A 22,767-nucleotide genomic window follows, 5' to 3' on the forward strand; every position below is an offset into this window, starting at 1 on the left:
TGAGTTAGGTCATCACCCTCGATCGTCGATCATTTCTCAACACAACTTCTTCGCTCTTTCCCGTAGATGGAGTGGCTGAAGGAGATGGGCTTCGGTGGCATTATGGTTTGGTCCGTGGACATGGATGACTTTTCGGGGCGGTGCGGCGCCGGCAAGTTCCCGCTGCTGAACGTGCTCAACGACGAGCTGAAGGACTACAAGGTGGCGCTGGAGTACGACGGACCATACGAGTCGCACGGCCCGCGCGGGGCGTACACCACCAAGGATCGTGAGTGTCGGGAGGGGGGCAAGGGGTTTCCAGCATCGTGTTGTCACTAATCCGGAATAACTTGGACTTTTGGGGGTAATTCTGGATTTACCCAATAATTCCGGAGTAATTTTTGTAATTTCCGATATTTTTTTTGTAATTAATGGTAATTTCAATCTACAGAAAATTATGGAACAAAGAAAAATCATTTATTTGTTTATTTATTTTTATGTAAGGAGTTCCAGCATTGTGCCAGAACGGTAATCCTGAATTACTCGAATTTTGAGCAAGTAATTCAATAATTTCAGAATTCCGCAGTAATTCAAGTATTTTCTGCAAAATTTAAAGTAATCCTTGACATATTTCCAGTAATGCTGGTAATTCCATTTAAACTGGTCAGTAATCCTTGATGCTGGAAACCCTTGGAGATTTTGTATTGCTGGAAAAAAGAGAATAATATTTTTAAATCCAAACCCGTTCCTTTCTCTCCCAGCCAACGAGGTCGTCTGCGCCGAGGAGGACGGTCACATCAGCTACCATCCGGATAAGGCGGACTGCACCCACTACTTCATGTGCGAGGGCGAACGCAAGCACCACATGCCCTGCCCGGCCAACCTGGTCTTCAACCCGAACGAGAACGTGTGCGACTGGCCGGAGAACGTCGAGGGCTGCCAGAGCCACACGCAGACTCCACCAGCTGCTTAAAGGGCAGAGAGGGGACTTCCCTAAATTCCTTCACAAAAAGAGAAACACACAAATACACATTTTCGCTGGTTAGACCTTGAAATGTGTTTGAGGAAGAATCGTGTTGTAACTTTTTTAGAATATTTTTTTCCAGTAGAAGAAGATGAGAAAACTGCCAAGCTAAGGAGCGCTAATATAACGAAATACTCCACACGATCGACGTACTGTTGTAAATATCTCTTACAAGTAGCTCTATGTTAAAAACTGTATATCGAAGCCAACAAAACCTATCTGATCTGAAATTAACCCTCACTGCCCTCGAAACAATTAACTGCCATTTTGCTCTCACAGTGAAAATTTGCACACAAATTAAAACGTCAAGGTGAAATTTATTTATAAATCTTATCTAGTTGAACTCTTTTTGGAACATTTAAACCAGCAAACTATCCGTAGAGAAAATCTGAAAATCATTCTTTTTATAACTCTTATATTAATGAATACTATTTATATATCAATCATTAAGAAAAATGCCCCCCACATTTAAATAAGGTATTGTTAAATCTTAGTACGAATAACAGCCGGATGAGCAGAGAGGAGAGAAAATCAATCGAAAATCCAGCTAGAAGAAGAATAAAACGTACGATGAGTTGCGCAATTCATCGGTGGTAGTTACAAAGAGAAGAAACGTGAAATCGAGAGAGTCCTTTTCCCTGCACAACAAACAAAAAAAAGTTAGACGTAGTCCCACGTCACGGTTGTTTTGAAATCCCCCAGCAGCAGCTTCTTTGCCAATAATCGAGATCACAATTTTGTGTTTTTTTTTCTTATGACATTTTTTTGCAAACCAATCAGCCGAATTCGAAAATTCTGTGTAAATGCGTTTTTTGAATAGATGTATAAAATCTGTGATAATTAAGTGTATATAAAAAAGAAGAAGCTGAAATCGAGCAGGCAAGACATCGCCCACAGAAAAAAATCTCCGGCAGAGAAAGAATTAAACACGCACGATTTTGGCCACCCTAATGCAGTAACAACAACCATGAGAAAAACAAACAAACAAGTGAACAAACTAAAAAGAAGAGCACAAACGCAAAAATGTCCCCGTTGAAAGTAGGAAGATGAATGGACTGCTCATTTTCTATTTGTAAGAAAATGTGGACAGTGGACAAGCAGTTGCATTAAATCTTCCGAAATAGACGATGACGGTTTTTGGTCGAAAAAATTAAGCAAAACAAAACAATCGGAGCAAAGTGAACAAGAATTAAATATCGAACAATATGAGCAGAGAGCAAACAGCGAAACAGCTACTCTTTGTGCGAAAACGGAGACAGCACAAAAGTAGGGAAGAAAACAACAAAACAAAAAAAATATGGACGAACATGTAAAATATACTGAATGTAATTTACATAAAACGGTATAAAACTATTTTTAAATAAAGTATTATTTAAAGTTCATTGTGTTTCAGTGTATCCGAAAATATCCAACCAATCGATATGAACAGTATTCCTGATCCGACCAATAGTTTCTCGAGTCCTTCATTTAATTATTTTTAAATCGAAATATCTCATTGATTGTGACAGACGATCAAACATAAAAAACATGGAAAAAGTCTTTCAAACATGACAATTCTTTAAAATTTTAATTTTTCTTCATTTGTTTATACTTCGTGCCAGTTTTTTTTTTAATTTAAAAGTTTAGATTTTTTTAAGTCATTTTATAATTGTATGTCAATATTTTTTTTAAGTAGTCTTTGAAAATCTATATCAAGAGGAAATATACCTATTCTCGTCAGTCACCCAACTCAGAAAGAAATTGCGTGGGCCCAAGTGGAAATAGTGGAGACCGTAGCCACGTAGCCTAGTGGTAACGCTCCCGCCTAGTAAGCGGCAGATCGGGGTTCAAATCCCGGCTCGGACCAACACAACTGGTGATCGTTTCTCTTCTGGTTTCGATTGCTTAGTAAAGGGAAGGTAGTGTATCACAAACTGGACCTTATCACAACACCTTAGGGAGGCGACCTATGGAATGTTAACATTAACCTTAACATGTTAACATTAAGTTGAGAATGAAATTGCCACTAAATCCGCTTTGTAAATGCCGGCCCCGATACTCTTCAAGGGTGTTCCCCTCAGGAACTGGGAAAGATTTACTTTTTACAAGTGGAAATATTTTTGTAAAATGCTTGTAAAAGGAATAGGAATGCATTTTGGAAAAGTCAAATAACAGAAATGCTCTACTGGTTGATGTACTTGGATTTTGTGAATTTCAAGGAATACCCCGGCTAATCTTGAATCATTCAGACACCACCGCTTTGAGCAGGGGCACTCAAAGTTTTCAATTTGAAGCTCACGTGAGTTGACGGGCCAAATGTAAAAAAATATTTGAAAAATTCACGGTGGGTAAGAAGGGGATTATTATGCAACTTGCATGCACCTCGGAAATTCCTCCGGGAGGTTGTTGGGGGGACTATTTTGAGTCAGAAAAATTGATTCCCAAAATATTCTGTCGGTGAAAACTGATTTTATCTCGATTTGAAGTTAAAAAACATAATATATCACCTAAAACCTCAAAAATACGTCGAAAATCTCGGTCTAACTCTGGACAAAGAAGTTAATTTTCATCAAGATATCAATTCTTAGTTCCCAAAATATAATCCTGACATAGTACACCTGAAATCGGTCCATTACTTGAGTCCCAGCTTCATCAGGAGGTGTAAAATTGTGTTATTTAAAAAAAAATATTTCAATTTGCTCTGGTAAATCAACTGTCATGTCTGAATTCAAAAACTAATTTTGTTGCATTGTTGCAAACAAAATGAAGAACAATTTTGCAGAATAAGTATGACATTTTATCCATTTTCAGTAAAGTTATGTCTATTTTAGTGGGGAAATTGCTGCCAATTTTCAAAATTCTTCGATATTTAACTCATTCCTGTTATAAACAGCTACTACGATCATACTCAGTAGGATGTAACAAAAATTACTTTTTGGCGTGCATTCAGGGGCTGGTTCCGGTGGGCGTACTGAGCTCAAATCCCAAATATAAGCTTGATTGAACTTAATAGGAGATGTCGCTTTGCATTTGAATTTTAAATAGGATTCAACTCGTAAAAAACATGTTTTTCAAAAATGTAGATTTTTTAGGCACTTTGGCCACTGAAGCATTTATTTTCAACATCATTGGCATGTAGGCCAGATCCTTGCGCATGTTTTGGTATAAATAACATTGAAGTTTTGAGCAAAATGAAATGGCGCGTCGCCTATCTTTTCTGCTGATCCGTTTTTTCGAAAAAATTCAAAACTTTGAAGGCCTGAGCACCAGAGTGCGTCAAATTAGGATTTGAGCTCAGTACGCCCACCGGAACCAGCCCCTGAATGCACGCCAAAAAGAAATTTTTGTTACATCCTACTGAGTATGATCGTAGTAGCTGTTTATAACAGAAATGAGTTAAATATCGAAGAATTTTGAAAATTGGCAGCAATTTCCCCACTAAAATAGACATAACTTTACTGAAAATGGATAAAATGTCATACTTTATTCTGCAAAATTGTTCTTCATTTTGTTTGCAACAATGCTACAAAATTAGTTTTTGAATTCAGACATGACAGTTGATTTACCAGAGCAAATTGAAATATTTTTTTTTAAATAACACAATTTTACACCTCCTGATGAAGCTGGGACTCAAGTAATGGACCGATTTCAGGTGTACTATGTCAGGATTATATTTTGGGAACTAAGAATTGATATCTTGATAAAAATTAACTTCTTTGTCCAGAGTTAGACCGAGATTTTCGACGAATTTTTGAGGTTTTAGATGATATATTATGTTTTTTAACTTCAAATCGAGATAAAATCAGTTTTCACCGACAGAATATTTTGGGAATCGATTTTTCTGACTCAGAATAGTCCCCCCAACAACCTCCCGGAGGAATTTCCGAGGTGCATGCAAGTTGCATAATAATCCCCTTCTTACCCACCGTGAAAAAATAACGTTTAATTAATAGAAAACAAAAAACTACATTTTACCAAAAGTTTTGTTCAAATAAGATTTCAATCAATTGGTTCAAATTTATTAAAATGAAGAAAATATTATTTATGGGTAATTCTCTACCAACTCACACGAAATCGGGAAAAGTTGCCCCGACCCCTCTTCGATTTGCGTGAAACTTTGTCCTAAGGGGTAACTTTTGTCCCTGATCACGAATCCGAGGTCCGTTTTTTGATATCTCGTGACGGAGGGGCGGTACGACCCCTTCCATTTTTGAACATGCTAAAAAAGAGGTGTTTTTCAATAATTTGCAGCCTGAAACGGTGATGAGATAGAAATTTGGTGTCAAAGGGACATTCCTGTAAAATTAGACGCTCGATTTGATGGCGTACTCAGAATTCCGAAAAAACGTATTTTTCATCGAAAAAAACACTAAAAAAGTTTTAAAAATTCTCCCATTTTCCGTTACTTGACTGTAAAAAATTTTGGAACATGTCATTTTATGGGAAATTTAATGTACTTTTCGAATCTACATTGACCCAGAAGGGTCATTTTTTCATTTAGAACAAAATTTTTCATTTTAAAATTTCGTGTTTTTTCTAACTTTGCATGGTTATTTTTTAGAGTGTAACAATGTTCTACAAAGTTGTAGAGCAGACAATTCCAAAAATTTTGATATACAGACATAAGGGGTTTGCTTATAAACATCACGAGTTATCGCGATTTTACGAAAAAAAAGTTTTGAAAAAGTTACTTTTTGCGTTTCTCTTTGTTTTGTCGTTCGTGTTTGTTGCGGGTGACCATGGACGGCCATGATCGATGACGACCAACTTTTTCAAAACTTTTTTTCGTAAAATCGCGATAACTCGTGATGTTTATAAGCAAACCCCTTATGTCTACATATCAAAATTTTTGTAATTGTCTGCTCTACAACTTTGTAGAACATTGTTATACTCTAAAAAATAACCCTGCAAAGTTAGAAAAACACGAAATTTTAAAATGAAAAATTTTGTTCTAAATGAAAAAATGACCCTTCTGGGTCAATGTAGATTCGAAAAGTAAATTAAATTTCCCATAAAATGACATGTTCCAAATTTTTTTACAGTCGAGTAACGGAAAATGGGAGAATTTTTAAAACTTTTTTAGTGTTTTTTTCGATGAAAAATACGTTTTTTCGGAATTCTGAGTACGCCATCAAATCGGGCGTCTAATTTTACACAAAAGTCCCTTTGACACCAAATTTCTATCTCATCACCGTTTCAGGCTGCAAATTATTGAAAAACACCTCTTTTTTAGCATGTTCAAAAATGGAAGGGGTCGTACCGCCCCTCCGTCACGAGATATCAAAAAACGGACCTCGGATTCGTGATCAGGGACAAAAGTTACCCCTTAGGACAAAGTTGCACGCAAATCGAAGAGGGGTCGGGGCAACTGCTGTGTGAGTTGGCGGAGAATTACCCTTATAAGATTTTTAATGCAATTTTCACGCTTCAACAGACTCGATTATCCGAAGCCTCGATTATCCGAAGTTTCGATTATCCGAAGTTCGATTATCCGACGGTTTGTATGGGACGGATAATCGAATCATGACCAAAACTATTTATTTTTAATTTATTATATTTTTTATTCTAGACATTTTACCACTTTTGTTATTTTTCATATTTTTTTTATTTTGTTACTTTAAACATCAAATTCGAGTCTTGCGACACCAATTTAGTGAAATTTGAATATTTGCTTGCCCTTGTAAATTGAGGTTAAGGGATAATTGAACATTCTGTGGCTGAAGAAAATCGTTATTTCACTAAGATAATGAAATTGAAAAAAGTAATTTATTGATATTCACTTGTATATACACCGATTTTTTTGTATAAAAAAGTGACTTAAATTTTTCTGAATGGTGTGGTTTTATTTTTCAAATAAAAATCAACTTTAAAAATGTTTTTTTACGTTTAATCCTCCAATTTCAATAAAATTTCATTTTTTTGTCAGTCTGAATCAGATGTTATGCACTCACATTCGTAACCAAATGTCATGAGTTCAAATCCCGAAAAAAAAATTTGCGTATTGATTTTTTAATTAAAATGGAAAATCCGATATGTCCACTACATGACAAAAAGTGAGTGCATGAGTTATTTTCAGTAAAAAATAAAACATAGTATTAAACAGATCCATTTAAAACAAGTTTCAAAAAGATCAATTTAATCATCTAATTAGCGTGGCAAAATTGCCACAGTAAAAAAAAAATTTAAAAAAACTTTGATGAACATGTCTGACTATGCATAAAAATCTGTTTCCGAAAATATTCTTATTAAAATTTTTTAACATCTGACGTTTGAATGTTTTTTTTTTAATTTCAATTGAGTACTCATAACGTTATACAGTGTTGCCGGTTCTTTTTAAAATATCTTTCCATTGTTCAAAAGTTCTTTTAAATGTTATTAGAAGTAATAATTACTTAAGTTTTTTTGCAAAAGCCAACGTATTTTTTAGCCGAAAGCGATATAAATTACCTTCGACTAGAGCAACTAGAGACTACAGTCTGATCAACCGTTTTAAAAACACATAAAAGTTTAAAATTGTAAAGTTGTTCGACTCATTTTGTTGTTATATGTCTGTTCTAACTAAAACCAATAAAAAATTGTAACAAACATGAATAAAATAGCTGGCATTCGCCCTGTATGCCGGTACTTTACAAAACTCGATAGTTTATTATCCTATATGTTTTCGAAAATTAACTTTCCGCTTTATTTTTTTTAAGTAAAATCATAAATGGGAGCGTTCTTTTATTACGTAACGCAAAAATTGGGATTTTTAGGACATTCCTCAACAATACCCACAACTTTGCCCAAGACACCAAATTGATCAGAAAATTCATTCAAAAGTTACAGATTTTCGAATATTAACGTGTCCTTTTTGTATGGACTGCTGTCAAAATTGTATCGAGACTTGTATGGATAAACCAATGACAGTAAATGGCTGCTTTGGTTATAGGGAAGGCCCCCACAATGTTCGAGCCAAATCGAAAAATACAAATAAAATCCATTTCCGGTTTTGGTAGAGAATTGCTCATATACATACAGCAACTTAATGTTTAAACCTACAAATCTATCTGATAAAAAATTCAATGAATCTTTATCAGTTTCACCGATGGTACATTATTCGGCTGTTAAAACGAGCCCACCCAACAGCTGCCATACCAAAGCAAACCAAACTCCGTTCTACCTTCCTAAAAGTGCTGAAAATGTAAACATGCACGTGGACTCGGCAACGGCCTTTTTGCGTAGCCGTAGCGTCACTCACAAACACATTTCCCCGAAAAACTGACGACCTTCGAGGGACACCCCAAGTTGTTACGGTTGTATAAAACGAAACTACGCGAAGGAAGTACCCCATCAGTGCGAGGTACGATTCCGGCGAAGAAACAGTTCCAAAGTGACCAGTGTGACCCAGCACGTGTTGAGTGTGTGTGAACCTGCCTTAGGATGGCGGATCACCGAGTGATGTTCCTGACGGTGATCAGTGCCACTATGCTGGCCGGGTTGGCCCAGGCCAGCCTGGTGTACTACCCTCCGTTGGGGCCGGCGGACGTGCAGAACGTGCTGAGCCCGCTGAACCTGTGCGAACGGCTGTGCGGCCAGTGCGGATGTCTTGGGCTGTTCGTGGCCGACGACGTGTGCCAGTGCAGTTGTGACGTGCGCGGGTGTGATCCCGGGTGTAAGTGAAAAAAATGCATTTTGGTTGATAAAGTGAGGTTATAATACGATCTTCTACCGTAGATACCAACTGTACCGTGGGGATGCTGAAGGTCTGCGACGAATCGCAGTTCGACTGTGAACTTCCCGAGGAACAGCAGCAGCTTTCGCAGCAGGAGTACGGGCTAAGAACACGTGACCCTCGGGGTCACAAGTGTATGGAGTGCCACGATGGTTGTGACCACCATGATCATGACTGTGATCACGGAGGGTACGGCGAGGACAAGGGTTGCCATGACGGTTGCGGTGACAAGAAGTTCTTCTGCTGCAAGAAGCACAAGAAGCATCGCAAAAAGTGCGGCAAGAAGAAGCACGGTCGGAAGATCCACATCAAGATTGTAAGTATGGGCTGGGGATCTTCAAGGAGATCATGACTAAAACGTGATCTTTACAGAAAGGAAAGCTGCCCGACTGTTGCTACTTTAATCAGCACCACGATCAGGGCCATTACGAGGATTACCGAGCTCCGGAGCAGCCCCGAATTCCAGAAGAGCCCGTGCCGGAGGAGATCGAAGCGCCAACGGAGGCTCCGCCGATCTACGAGCCCACTCCGGAGCCGGAGTGTGACAAATCGGCTCCTCCCAAAGCCAAGTCCTACTCCGAGCCGGAAGCACCGTACGTAGAACCGGAAGGTCCAAGGAAGTGCTGCCAATCCAGCAGTGACATCCACTGTGACAACTGCCACATCTACCACGGTGGTGATCAGGGTCACGGGCAGGCATCGTACGGCGAAGGACCTTCCGGCCATTCCTCCGGCGGTGGGTCATCTGGATACTCCGACGGTGCATCTTCCGGCTATTCTGGTGGTGGTGGATATTCCGACTATCCCGGTGGAGGTGCTCCATACGCTGGACCACCAATAGCATACGGCCCACCAGTGTACATCCCAACCTACTCCAACAACTACCGGATGCCGGCTGAGATCAATCATCCCCCGATCCAGGAGGAGCCACGGCCAGCTGAGATCAAGAAGGCACAATCCAGCAAACCTGCTAGCTTCAGGAACGCAGATTACGAGCAGTCCTACTCCGGCGGAGACGGCTACGGCGCCAGCGGCGGCCACGTCCTCGAGTACAGCCACCACAAGGTCACCATCCCGAGCGATCACCTGAAGCCGATCATCGAAAAGTTCCTCGACCACCCCCCTCCCTCAGCCCACCCGATCGACCTCACCATCTACAACCAGGTCGTCAACCAGCAGCTGTACGACGACGTCAAAGCATCCAGCTACGGCACCGACTCGTTCCAACCCCCTAAACAACCCTCCCGGGACTACTACGAGCCCCCCTCCTACGAGAACTCCGCCCAAACCTTCCCCCTGAACACCCCATCGTACGCCCCCAAGAACTACCTCCCCGTAGCTCCACCCTCCGGAGCCTACATCGCGCCAAGCTACCCACCCCAACCCTTTTACTACTCCGGTCCGGATTCCGGCCCACAGGTATTCCCGTCGTCCGACGACCCAGCGCCAGTCACTAAACCACCACTTCCCCACTATCTCCAGGTGCAGGAAGCGTCGGCGGGGTACTCAACAAACGCCTATGAAGACGCCGTCGGAGCCAAGTATCGATCGGCGATGGCCGCGGCCTCCTCGGAACAACCGAGCCAGATGCAGATGAACGCGTGGAAGGCAGCGGCGGCGGCGTCTGCGACTGGACGGAGTGCGTTCCGGATGCAGGAAGCTTCAAGTGGTGGTGGTGCGGGTTGTCAACAGGGACAGGGACGGTTTTATAAGAAATAAAGGTGATTGTTAAAAGATGAAAAGTGGAGTCGGCTTCTTTGTTGTAATACCACATTTATCGTTAATACTCCGGCTTCTCAAGAAACAGCGAGATTTCTATAGACCTGTCTGCGACTTCAACAACATCTACCAACAACTCTGACTTCTGTCTTGAATCATTTGTTCACTCCGACTCCAAGTCTTCTTACCTTTCCAACTCCAGCAATTCGTCAGCTGTGTGCTATCTTGTGACATAGACCATTTTGGTCGAAAATGAGTTAATGATGACGTTTTGCTATACTTAACAAACACTACAAGATGCATTAACCCGATTTTGGAAACTCGCTTCCGTTTCCCGGATATCGCAATACACACTTGTGACATAGACCAATTCTTGACTTTTTTTTGATAAGGTCCTATAAACAAATGTAAACATTGAGTGTATCCCTTTCACACCTTATGTCAAAGTCCATCGGAGTAAGCGGGATACACTCAATGTTTACATTTGTTTATAGGACCTTATCAAAAAAAATCAAGAATTTATCATCAAAATGATCGTGCACACTTGTGACACGTCATACATGTTGTTAAAAAATGTGGAAAAATTTTCTTGTTTTCCACAAATTTATGTTGAGACACATTTTCTGAAGACAATGCAATCTTTTGTTTTTGAAAATATACGGATTCAGTCAGTTAAACTATTGATTTAAGTCTATTTTAGTTTGTATGGGAATTCTGTGCACACTTGTGACACGTAGTACAATTTTACTTTCGAAACACACTTGTGACACGTGCTTTTCAGATTTTTGATTACAATATTTACTGTATCTTTTAACTGGTGTAACCAAATTAGTTGAAACTTGGAGCGTTTGTTCAGCGATAGTATACGAATCGATTGCTTCAAAAAGTTTGACTCTATCATTCATAGTTTTGAAATAATTTACCATCAAACTTTAAAAATCGATTTTCTCGAAAAGTACTAAATGGTCGTTGTCACAAGATAGCACACAGCTGACGAATTCCTACTCACAATTTTACCACCCAACGCTTTCAGTCAAAAAAATTGCCAAAAACATTCTTTCCAAATCATGTTTTCAACAAAATGAAAAAGAAATTATGAAAACTTTTGGAAGTTTGACTTAATTTATGTATGTTTACCAATTTGAATCATTCACTTATTACGATGCATTTTTTAAGCGATTTAACAACACACGAGATTTTCAAGCTTCCAAAAAAATTGTTCGAATTTGATTTGATTTTGAATTATTTTTTTTTTCAGAAACAATTTTTCGATTAAAGAAATGACATTAGAAACAAAATTTCCCATTTCGTAAAAATATGAATGATTTGAAAAAAAAATAACAAATGAACAGATGAAAACGAAATTCAAATTTCTTAAAGTTTTTACTGCTTGAAGGCTAGTATGGAGATCGGAAGGAAAGGGGTCAAGAAACAGCTTTACGAACAGCAGAACAAAGAGAGGGAGCGTTTTCTTGGGGCTTTTCTTTACCTTCTCTGGCTTGCTTTCGCTGCCGCTGCTGCCCATTTGAAATTTTTCTTGACCGATTCCTTCCGAAGTGCATAGTTACACCGCTTGAGACTTAAATTGAATTTTATCTTTTTTAGGAATATGAATAAAATTTATATTTTTCAAGTAATGAGTTAGCAAGCAAATCTTATGTATTTTATTCTGAATATCTTTTACAATGAAGATTTGCAAGCAAAAAAATAGTTTCAAAAATATACAGCAATTCCCCACGAAAACAGTGATTCAAAAAAAGTTTTCCGATCGGGCTAAAAAATTTTCTGGGGGTTCCTTGGCTGAAATAATTAGACCCGTATTTTTTTGTTTGGCCATTAGGGTGACCTACGCCGTGTAGAGCGGTCCGACAAATGGCAATTTTCGTCAATTTTTGCAAAAACCACATTTTCAAAAAAATCATATCTCCGCGCCATTTCATCCGATTTAGCTGTCTTAGGCGCAAAAGAAAGGTGATTAGTTTGGCTATTTGTAAAAAATATTAAGAAGTTCCAAAAATCTAGCTTAACATTTGAAAAGGTCGTATGAAAACTTAAAATGCTGTTTTGAAGGTCTCGGGACCAAAACGCCTATATCTACATAACATATCAAAAAATGGTGAAGTTATGTTTTCAATACTCTGAGATACGATTTTTTTAAAATAAAAACTGGGTTTTTCGACGCGCCACGCGCAAAAATTAAAAAAAATTACGAAAACGGGAAAAAATCATTTTTTTTCACTAAAACTGCGTTAACTTCAAAATTTCAGCGATGACTTATACATGTTAGGGTACCAAAAGTTGCGTATTTCAATTACGAAAATTTATTTTGAGCCCGATCAGAGAACTTTCTTTCGAATCATGCTGTTTTAGTGGGGAATTGCTGTATAAGCATCTCTCTTCATTTTCCAAATAAACAGCGTTGTTAGTATTTGTCAAATGTTCAAAAGTGGAGCAAAAATATGTGCAATAGGCCAAACATCAACATTGGAGATGATTGTTCGACTATTTGAAGGTATAACATAGTCCTTCATTTAAAAAAAATCTTATACGCAGCGCCGTACCTAGGGGTTGGCGCGGTTGGCGACCGCCAAGGGCGCCAGCCCCTGGGGGGGCGCCGAAGTCGATGATTGTACAAAATTTTCATGTCAACTATAACATCCTCATTAGAAAAAAAAAACAGAAAGGGCGCCGAATTATGAAATAGAATTAAAAATAACTAGATAATTTGGTTTAAAATATAAAACAATATTTAGGGGCGCCAAAATCAATTGTATGAATATTTCTACCGAAGTGTTTTTTGAAAATTCATACTTGATGCTAAATTTATTTTTTCATCAAAGAAGGGGCGCTCAAGTGGCAGAAAGTTAAAGGAGTTCTAGTAGAGCTTCTCAAAATAAATATACCCTCATCAGGGGTGACATTGGGTCTGGGGGGTGAAATTGGGTCATACAAATTTCAGCATTTTTGTATGACCCAATCTCACTCCCCAGACCCAATGTAACCCCTGATGACGGTACGTTAAAGTTTGGACCGTTGTATAATGAAGTTTAAGTCATACCTTCCAGACTAAAAAAACTATACGTTATTTGCAACTACACGTTATTTGTACGTTAATTTAAAATATATACAGTAGTTGTTCGGTAACTGGGCGTTGTTTAACTGGGCTGCTTTTTAACTGGGCGCTCGATAACTGGGCCGTAGCTCAGTTAAAAAGCAGACAAACGTCAAAAAACCAAAACAAACCGAAATCACCGAGGGGTTAATGGATGCAAAAATCATGTTCAACAAATAAAATAAGCTTTTTTCAAACTTTTCTGTAACTTCAAGTCACAATTAAAGAAATATGAAAAGTAATCATTGTAAATAAATTTGAGTAACTTTTATTTTTATATATCATCAAAAAAATATTATGCATCGGTAGTCCCCTCGTTATTTTTCGTTCAGCCCAATTACCGAACAACTACTGTACCTTTCTTTTGAATTTTTTACGTTCTCGAGTAAAAACAAAATCCCTTTGAAATATTTTCAGCTCGATTTCCCATTTTTTAATCAACATCGTGCATAGAAATTCACATACTCTTTTTCAAAATGCTAGAGTTTTGAATGTGGAAAACTGCTGTAAATTTTAACCGATAAGACCAACATTATTTGTTCAGAGTGAGTTGAGGCGCTTTAACCATGGCAAATGTAAAAACAAAAACGTTTCTTAATCCACCTTTAGGTGGTTGGTGCCTTCCTCTCATATATATATATATAGTATTTTCTAAACAAATAATAGCTCGACAACGAGTTTAGGCAGAAGGCATTCCATCTTGTCACATAACATAATATTCCTACCCCTACCAACTCCGAGCAAGCCGCGTGTAATCGGCTCCTCATGAGCTTTATCGTTTTGAGCAATAATATCAGCCATTTAAACTTATTTTAGTACCCTATTAAAGTTTAATTTTAGGACCCAATCAACGGATTTTCATAAACTTTGATCCCTTCAGAAAATCTCACCCGCATTGGAAACGAATCCTTCTCACCAATCCGGTTTGACAGCTCTACTGTCACGCAAAAAGTCGGCTTGATTTCAAAATGTTTGTGGCTGCTCGAAGTTTCATTCAAATTAAAATAAAATCCTCCCAAAATGGTCAACAAAACCGACACCAACGACCACGAGCCCACGGACAATAAGCGCAGGCATTCGACCTCAGTGACGGAACCGTACCGACGAAGCTCCACGGAGGAAATCTATACACGGTGAGTTTCAAACACATTTTGAAGAAGTTTATTTACATTCAAGTCTTCCGGCAGAACACGGTCGCTTTCGAGCAGCAGGAAGCGGCCAAACGCAGTCCGGAGGCCGACTCGAAGCTGTTTCACGCGACCTGCGATGAGCTGCACAAGTTATTTGACGTGATTGTGACGCTGAAGGAGGAGGGAGCGGCGTCGGAGGAGGTTCAGTAAAGATTGCGGAGAAGCGGATCGAGGGTTCGTTGGCGAGGCACCAACGGCGGCTGTGTTGAAAATGGCCCAGTGTGCGCACTTTTTGTACGAGAATTATAGGAGAAACCGGAAAAGGACATTTGTAACTGTATGAAGTGAAAATTATGAATGAAAAATAAGATGGTGAGAAAAAAAATCAATTTAAGTCGTAAAATAAAGTTGAAAAATATGAAAACGGAAAACCTGTTTTACTGTATGGCTTATCGGCATATAACTATTAACAGGGTTATCCGATCATCAATATAACAGTCTCATTTGAAAGGTCTTTAAATTATCAGACTAACGCTTGTTCGGACGATGGATCCGGACATCATTTCATCAAAATATCAGAGATCCGGCCTCCAAAAAGTGTATACACAACACTTAAGTGCTCATAACTTTTGATAGGGTTATCAGATCTTCAATGTTTTGGGCTCATTAGAAAGGTCTTTCAATTATCCAACTAACGACGGGTCGCATTATAAACCCACCCAACATTTTCATCGAAATATTTGAGATCCGGCCTCTAAAATGTGTACGAATGACACTTAACTGCTCACAACTTTTGATAGGGTTATCAGATCTTCAATGTTTTGGGCTCATTAGAAAGATCTTTCAATTGTCCAACTAACCACGGGTCGCATGATAGATCCGGACAACTTTTTCATCAAAATATTTGAGATCCGGCCTCTGAAATGTGTACAAATGACACTTAAGTGCTCATAACTTTTGATAGGGTTATCAGATCTTCAATGTTTTGGGCTCATTAGAAAGGTCTTTCAATTATCCAACTAACGACGGGTCGCATTATAGACCCGGCCAACATTTTTTTCGAAATATTTGAGATCCGGCCTCTAAAATGTGCACAAATGACACTTAAGTGCTCATAACTTTTGATAGGGTTATCAGATCTTCAATGTTTTGGGCTCATTAGAAAGGTCTTTCAAATACCTTTCTAAAAATGTATGATCAGACGGGTTTTCTTACAAAAACCACCCTTTTTACAATCTTTCAAACTTTAGCCAGAATCGTTTTTTAAGCATAACTTTTGAAATACTTAACAAAACTTCATAATAGTTAATATAGGTCTTGTGGGACCCTAATACGGATCGAATGAGACCAGAACGGCCCAAATCGGTTCAGCCAGTCCGGAGATAATCGAGTGCATTTTTTTTCGGTGCACGGACTTACAGACATACACACGCACAGACATTTGCTCAGAATTTGATTCTGAGTCGATAGGTATACGTGAAGGTAGGTCTACGAGGTCGAATTAAGAAGTTCATTTTTCGAGTGATTTTATAGCCTTTCCTCAGTAAGGTGAGGAAGGCAAAAACAAAAATATTTTATCAAGGTTTGAAAACATTTCTTGACTTTTTTTTGATAAGGTCCTATAAACAAATGTAAACATTGAGTGTATCCCTTTCACACCTTATGTCAAAGTCCATCGGAGTAAGCGGGATACACTCAATGTTTACATTTGTTTATAGGACCTTATCAAAAAAAAGTCAAGATTTGTATACACTCAAAAAAATATTTCCGAATGTTACATCATTTATGATGTAACACTTTTGCACGTCATTAAACATTTAAATTTAAATGCAATTTGATGTAAATTTGCAACAAATTATACGTAAAAACATGATTTTACGTGGAATTCAACCGTTTACGTCGAATCTCAAGTTTACATCAACTGAGTTTACATGTGATTCATTTTTTCCGTGTCCAGTAAATTCACATATTTTTTTCTGTGTAGTTTTGCGCAAAAAATATTTTTCTGAAATATAAAATTTAATTTAACGAATTAAAAATTAATCAATGAATACTGATGAAAATAAAAATCAATGCAAAACATAATTTAAAAAATAAAATTATGAAATACAGGCAAATTACTCGTCAATCCTTAGAAATTTTGGAAACTTATGATTGCAAATCAACTGGACAGGTGTACTATAATAATAATGCATTTTAAAACACTTTTTTTCAATTCAAGTGTTGGAACCGTGGCCTGTAATTTAATTTTTTTAACTTTTTTATTTTTTGGTCAGAGTCGAGGGACATAAACTTCAAAAAATATTTGCAAAGGCCTAAATTGATTTTGACGAAATTTTATACTTCGATGAACTAAGCTTGCTGGGATTCCAATCTAGATAGAACAAGATAGCACACGGGCATCAAATTATTATTTTTTTCAATTTTGTAGAAGGATTTTTTTCTTTTTTCGTTGTAATTAACAAAATAGAATCCAAAGCTAAATCAGCTAATTATTTTACGAATCCGGGAAAGTTCTTTGCTCATACAATCAAATACTAGATCAGATCAAATTATGCAGGCTTATAAATATAAAATTTGCTAACAAGTTATAATAAAATTTATCATTATTGAGCATTTAATTCTGTGCATTTATCTGAAAAATAATTTTAAAAAAAAAACAAAAACCGGGTGTTTATGAATTTGACCATATTAAGTTCTCCAATTGCAATTATAAAATCAAAACTCATATTGAAGCAATCATTGAAAATTAATATCAATTTATCAAAATGCTTGTAAATTTGAGAGGGGCGCCAAATTGATGCTTCGCCAAGGGCGCCATGGACCCAAGGTACGGCTCTGCTTATACGTAACAAGCCTTACCCGACAAACTTCGTTCTGCCTTTTTTTTTCGTTTGTTGACGTTTTTAGCGTTTTTGCCTTTTCAGCCTCCTTTGATCAAAATTTGATTTACGTAACTTTTCCCATACAATCTGCAGATTTTCCGGAATCGGTTCCAGAGTGGCCAAAGTTGTAACTTTTTGGCGTAAGAACCTTCCTTGGGCTTATACGAACCCAACGCAACAAAGAGCACCTCGATCTGACGTTCCATGTTGAATTCTTGAGTTTTTTTTGATAAGGTCCTATAAACAAATGTAAACATTGAGTGTATCCCGCTTACTCCGATGGACTTTGACATAAGGTGTGAAAGGGATACACTCACTGTTTACATTTGTTTATAGGACCTTATCAAAAAAAAGTCAAGAATTGATTCGCGTTCGAACAAAACCGTCGAAATTTTTTATATACCGTCAGTGGGGGTGACATTGGGTCTGGGGGGTGCGATTGGGTCAAAGTGATTTTTTACGGATTTTACCATTTCTCAGGTTATTCTCAATGAAACTGAATTCTGTTAAAGGGGTTGTGTAGGGGACATCTTAAGATGACTTCGCTGAAAAAATCTCGTTCCTAGAACAAATCCTGTTATTTTGGCAGCTGTCTTAAGTTGAGGTACGTTTATGGCCAAAAATGACCTCTCGAAAAATCATTTTTTCTAATATTTTTGTTAGAATTGCTCAAAAACTACCCAAATGTTTGAAAATCTCCACTTCAAACATTGTAGCGTGTCAATACGATTCCCTCGAACAAGAAACGCTGTTGGATGACTTGTTTTTACCATATCTTTGTATTTCAGCATTATTTTAGTTTCATTTGACCCAATGTCACCCCCTCTAAGGGGTGAGATTGGGTCAATTTTAAAACTATTGGCATTTAAGGCAGTGTTCATCAAAATCCATAATATTTTGGGAAAATGTTAGTAAACTATCTAAGAACAAATCTACGTTGAAAGATTTTCGATGTTATTTAAATTGTTTTTGTTATTAAGAAATTTCGAGAGGTGTTTCGTTTTTTGACCCATAGTCCCCCCTATTGACGGTATATAGATTTTCAGTCGATTCCAACAATTGGGTTGATTGAATTGATTTTTAAATCAATTTTGAAAAAATGCTTCGCAGCCTTGTTCGCGGCCCTTCCTACCTGACAGCTCGTTCCAAGGGGACCATAGTTGATCCATCGAAAAATGTTATCCTGTCAATTTATTTTTTTTGCATTAAAATGAAAAAGAGTGATCAGAAATGGGTTCAAATTGTATTTTGCTTGGGTGAGTTTTCAAAAACCCGTAAGAGCCACCGTGACCTCCGGCACTTATTTTTGTTTTTCTCTTAATTGAAACAAAATTTTATTTGTTTTATGTTTAGAACATTTGAAGGACTTGTAGATGAACAATCTCAAGCATTTTTTGAATTGGTTTTTCGTAAGTAGGTCGAATATCGATGTAGAGAAGGGCTTTGTTTACCAACGGCTCTTACGTCTTTTTGAAAACTAATCCGAGTTTTTATCGTTGTGCAAAAAAAAATTACATAGGGCTTTACTGCCGTTCTACGCATAATTGTCCCATGTAATTTTTGGGCGATTCTGACTTTTTATCATTTTTAAGTTTGGTTTGACGCATACTTTTAGAAAAACACATAAAATCTAGTACTTTGTTCGGAAACTCATTAAAAACAACACCAAGTCTATTTGTCCCATCGTTGTACTTATATGCATATCATTAGTCATTAGTTTTACGAAGCATTACGTCTTGTTTACCTGTTAGCAAGAGGATAACAAATAAGGGTGATAAACTGCTAACTGGGGCGAATAGGGACTCATAGGGCGAATAGGAACCCACGGGACAATTATGCGTAGAAACACAAAAATCGGTCGAAAAATTTCAATCGCGTTTTTCTCAGATGCACTTTTGATGAGGCCAACAAGTTCTGATCATATTTAAGTTAATGGTAAAAGGATTTTTCATCGCAATCGACCAAAACATCGACATAAACATATTCATATTCATATTTGCAACACTTGTTTATTAAATAGTTTTATTTCTCGAGATTTTTATTCAATTATCCTATTCAAAGTAAATTCCGTATTTTTATCAAACATGTTTTCCGGCCTGCCACTGCTTCAGAAAAATCACAGAATCACAGAATGATAGAATCTGGACCAATATCTGAAAATATTTTAAATCGGATTCCTCGGATAATTTCACGTAATAAAATAAAAAATATAAATATGTCGACCCGTACGCATTTAGATATATTTTTATGAAAACAAAATCTGAATAAAATTGGAAATTGGCGAACACGACAAAAAATAAACTTTTTCACAAAAACTGCGATAACTCGAAAATTTGGCGATATATGCACGGTTGCCAAATTATATCCAAACATATCAACCCTGAAAATATTTTTTTCCGAAAAGGTGGGAAAAGCTCATATAAAATTGCTTCAAAACATTGGATATTGATTTTTCGATTATATGACGGTATAAAATAGTTTTTGAGTATGGCATTAAAAAAAACATTTTCAGACGTCAATTGTAGTCGATTCTAACAATTCAACATAAAACCGCGAACATTAAATTTTCAAATTCAGTTCAAAATTAGCATGTTTACAAAAGCTGATAATTTTGGGTTACAAAACATTTTAAAAAATGACTTTAACTGCAATAAGTGAGCTTCAACTATGCTAAAGATCACTGGAAAATTAAATTTTCTCAATTTAATGCTTTGCAATGCTCTATACCAGCAACTATTTGTCCGATTTTTAAAGTCTGAGGATATAAGATGCAGATTATTTTCTCTATTTGAATAATTATCTATACAGTCTAAATAAAATACTTGGAATGGTGCATTTGACCGAAAAAAGAAAAGTACTTTTCGATCGCAAATTTTAATTTGATCATATTTTTTTTAAATTCTTAAAAGTACATTTCTGAAGCGAAAAAAAGGTACACCTATTTTTTGCGTTAGAAGTGTTTTTGAATATCATTGACTCAAGGCGGTTTCAAAAACACCCAGAAAGCAAAAAGAAAATAAAATTTGGTTTATTGGACCTTTTCACAAAAAAAACACAGTTTTCTTTTTTTTCAAAAATTATATGTATTACCGTAAAAAAAATCCGTACTTATCTTTGGCTCAAAACTGGCATTTTCGGCCCCTAAAACAAATCAATAAAAATATATAAAAAAACACGGTTAAAAGAATTTAAATTTTCGTGAAAAACGTAAAGTTAAAAATGGTTGAATGTAAAAAGTGTATCAAGGTACAGTCCAGACTCGATTATCCGAATCCTCGGTTATCCAAAGTTTCGATTATCCGAAGTTCAATTATCCGAACCGAATCACGAGAAAAAAAAATCTGCGTTATTTTGTTTACCTTTAACATTAAATTCAAGTTCTCCGACCTCATATTAGTCAAGCTTCGACTATAAAAATTGGAAAACGAAAAAAGTGAATTTTTCCGAGTCCTTCGGCTAATTTTCTTTTTCGGCAAATCGAGTCATGGATGTACTGATTTGCAAAATTAACGGTGTAGCTGAAGAAAATTATTATAAACCGAGATACCCCATCTGAGCTTTATTAGTAAAAATGTGTGATTTACCGGCATGGATCTATCTATCTGTGAAAAAAGCGTTTTGACAAAGGACTTTTTCAAGACAAAAATTGGTTCTATTTGTTGTACGGATTTTAAACTGACCTGGCCATATTTGTGTGATGAAAAATAAATGAAGTTAACATTAGAATATGCAAACAGTAAAAGATAAAGTTGCAGTAATTTTTATTTATTAGTTCAACAAAAACCAAAAACACGTCAAACACTCCATTCCAATCCATAACCAGCACCCTTCAACCCTCACTGCGCTGGTGCCGGTGCCGCTACCACTTCTGCTGGCGCTGGCGACGGTGCCGGTGCTCCAACCAGATTCGGCCTTACCGGTCTGCGACCACGTCGCGATCGTGATCGAGGCGGCCTACGGCCACGCGATCTCCTTGCCCCCGTTCGCTGACGTCGGTTCCGCGTCCTACGACGACTGTTGGTTTGCCGCGAAACTCGAACGTGTTGTTCCGGAGCTTCTGGTCGAACCTCTATCGCGTAGTTCAGCCCGATCAGGTCACGCATCCCTTCGATCTCGGCCAGGCAGGTGGGATCCGTTGGGGTTTGATCGTCGCAGCTGCAAACGCACTTGTTTTCCGATTCTAGGAAGGTTCCCGTACAGTTGCAGTGGGTGCAGTACGACTCACAGGTCAGGTTCCGCATGTCGTTCTTCACGGCATCGTCCAGCTCCAACTTGTAACAGCTGGTGAGACTTGCCCAGCAGACGACGATGACGATCGCGGTCAAAGCCACGCGGGTAACCGGACACCTTCCTTCCATGGTACCGTTTGGAAATCTACTAACCAAGTCAGTTTTCACTGTCCAACTTGGACTTATAGCTCAGCGACGTCACCTTGCCGGCGTGTTTTCAGTAAACAACGATTCTTGCCAAGTTGGCGAACCTTCGGAAGGTCGGCTGATGCTGAATCACCGAAGTTGCGTTACGAGAGGCCAAAGACGCCTTCTACTTGACGAGAATATAAAACTTGCGTCCACGCAGTGCGTTACTATCAGTTCCAAGAATTCCGTCAAGAACCACCAAGGATGATGAAGTACCTGGCATCGCTGTTGGTCCTCGGACTGTTTGTGGTGTTTACGGCCAGTCTGGCCGAGAGTAACCTGCGGGAATCACTCGTAAAGGAGCTAAACTCCACCATCGGTGGTAACGATCTGCAGAAGAACGTGTCCTGCCTGGTGTTGTGCGACTACTGTGGCTGCGACGGAAGCTTCGCCGGGGACGAATGCATCTGCGACTGCATCAACGACGGAGACAAACGTGAGTAACTTCCTGCCGAATCCCAAATTCAACCAACCTGTAACCCTCCGTAACCCTTCCACCAACAGATATCAAATGCCTTGAGGAGCTGAAAAACACCGAAAAGCAGTACGAGTTCGAGGAGTTGCAAGAATCGGTGGAGCAGTTGCTGGCCGGTGCAGTGAGGGTTCGACGGGATATCTCCAATGGTGATCTGCTGGACGGGGACTCGTCAATGCTCGACAGAGGGACGGCCTCGAAGGCTTCGCGGAAAAACAAGCGCAAGAAGTTCAACCGAAGGCAGCGTGGACGGCGCTTCCTGCAGCGGAACGGAAGCAACTGAGGTGGGAATTGTGGATTTGCGACGAATAAAAGCTTGATTAACGGTAAATGCT

The 22,767-nt window shown here is 38.2% G+C and overlaps 4 protein-coding genes across 7 annotated transcripts in view; 3 read left to right on the top strand and 1 right to left on the bottom strand.

Annotated features, from left to right (window-relative positions):
* Positions 1-2,381, top strand: part of LOC120415757 (probable chitinase 10) — a 219,586-nt gene extending 217,205 nt beyond the window's left edge. For all 4 annotated transcript variants that reach the window (XM_052710235.1, XM_052710236.1, XM_052710237.1 and 1 more), the window contains exons 7-8: positions 67-268; positions 741-2,381. In XM_052710235.1, coding sequence (XP_052566195.1) covers positions 67-268; positions 741-952 — 414 coding nt within the window. In that variant the 3' untranslated portion in view covers positions 953-2,381. The remainder of the gene's footprint in view (positions 1-66; positions 269-740) is intronic.
* A 5,815-nt stretch (positions 2,382-8,196) lies between these two features.
* On the top strand, positions 8,197-10,412 carry LOC120415742 (uncharacterized). Its single transcript, XM_039577343.2, has 4 exons — positions 8,197-8,633; positions 8,696-9,009; positions 9,066-10,112; positions 10,176-10,412. Exons 1-4 carry the CDS (start codon positions 8,402-8,404, stop codon positions 10,410-10,412), a joined length of 1,830 nt encoding a protein of 609 aa, XP_039433277.1. The 5' UTR covers positions 8,197-8,401.
* A 10,934-nt stretch (positions 10,413-21,346) lies between these two features.
* Positions 21,347-21,900, bottom strand: LOC120415762 (uncharacterized). The gene has a single exon (XM_039577368.2). The coding sequence runs from the start codon at positions 21,895-21,897 to the stop codon at positions 21,376-21,378; it is 522 nt and encodes a 173-aa protein (XP_039433302.1). The 5' UTR covers positions 21,898-21,900; the 3' UTR covers positions 21,347-21,375.
* A 237-nt stretch (positions 21,901-22,137) lies between these two features.
* Positions 22,138-22,755, top strand: LOC120415763 (uncharacterized). The gene is made up of 2 exons (XM_039577369.2): positions 22,138-22,393; positions 22,462-22,755. Exons 1-2 carry the CDS (start codon positions 22,162-22,164, stop codon positions 22,713-22,715), a joined length of 486 nt encoding a protein of 161 aa, XP_039433303.1. The 5' UTR covers positions 22,138-22,161; the 3' UTR covers positions 22,716-22,755.
* Positions 22,756-22,767: the final 12 nt, after the last annotated feature.

Source organism: Culex pipiens, chromosome 3 (genome assembly GCF_016801865.2).
Source record: "Culex pipiens pallens isolate TS chromosome 3, TS_CPP_V2, whole genome shotgun sequence".
NCBI classification, from domain to species: Eukaryota; Metazoa; Arthropoda; class Insecta; order Diptera; family Culicidae; genus Culex; species Culex pipiens.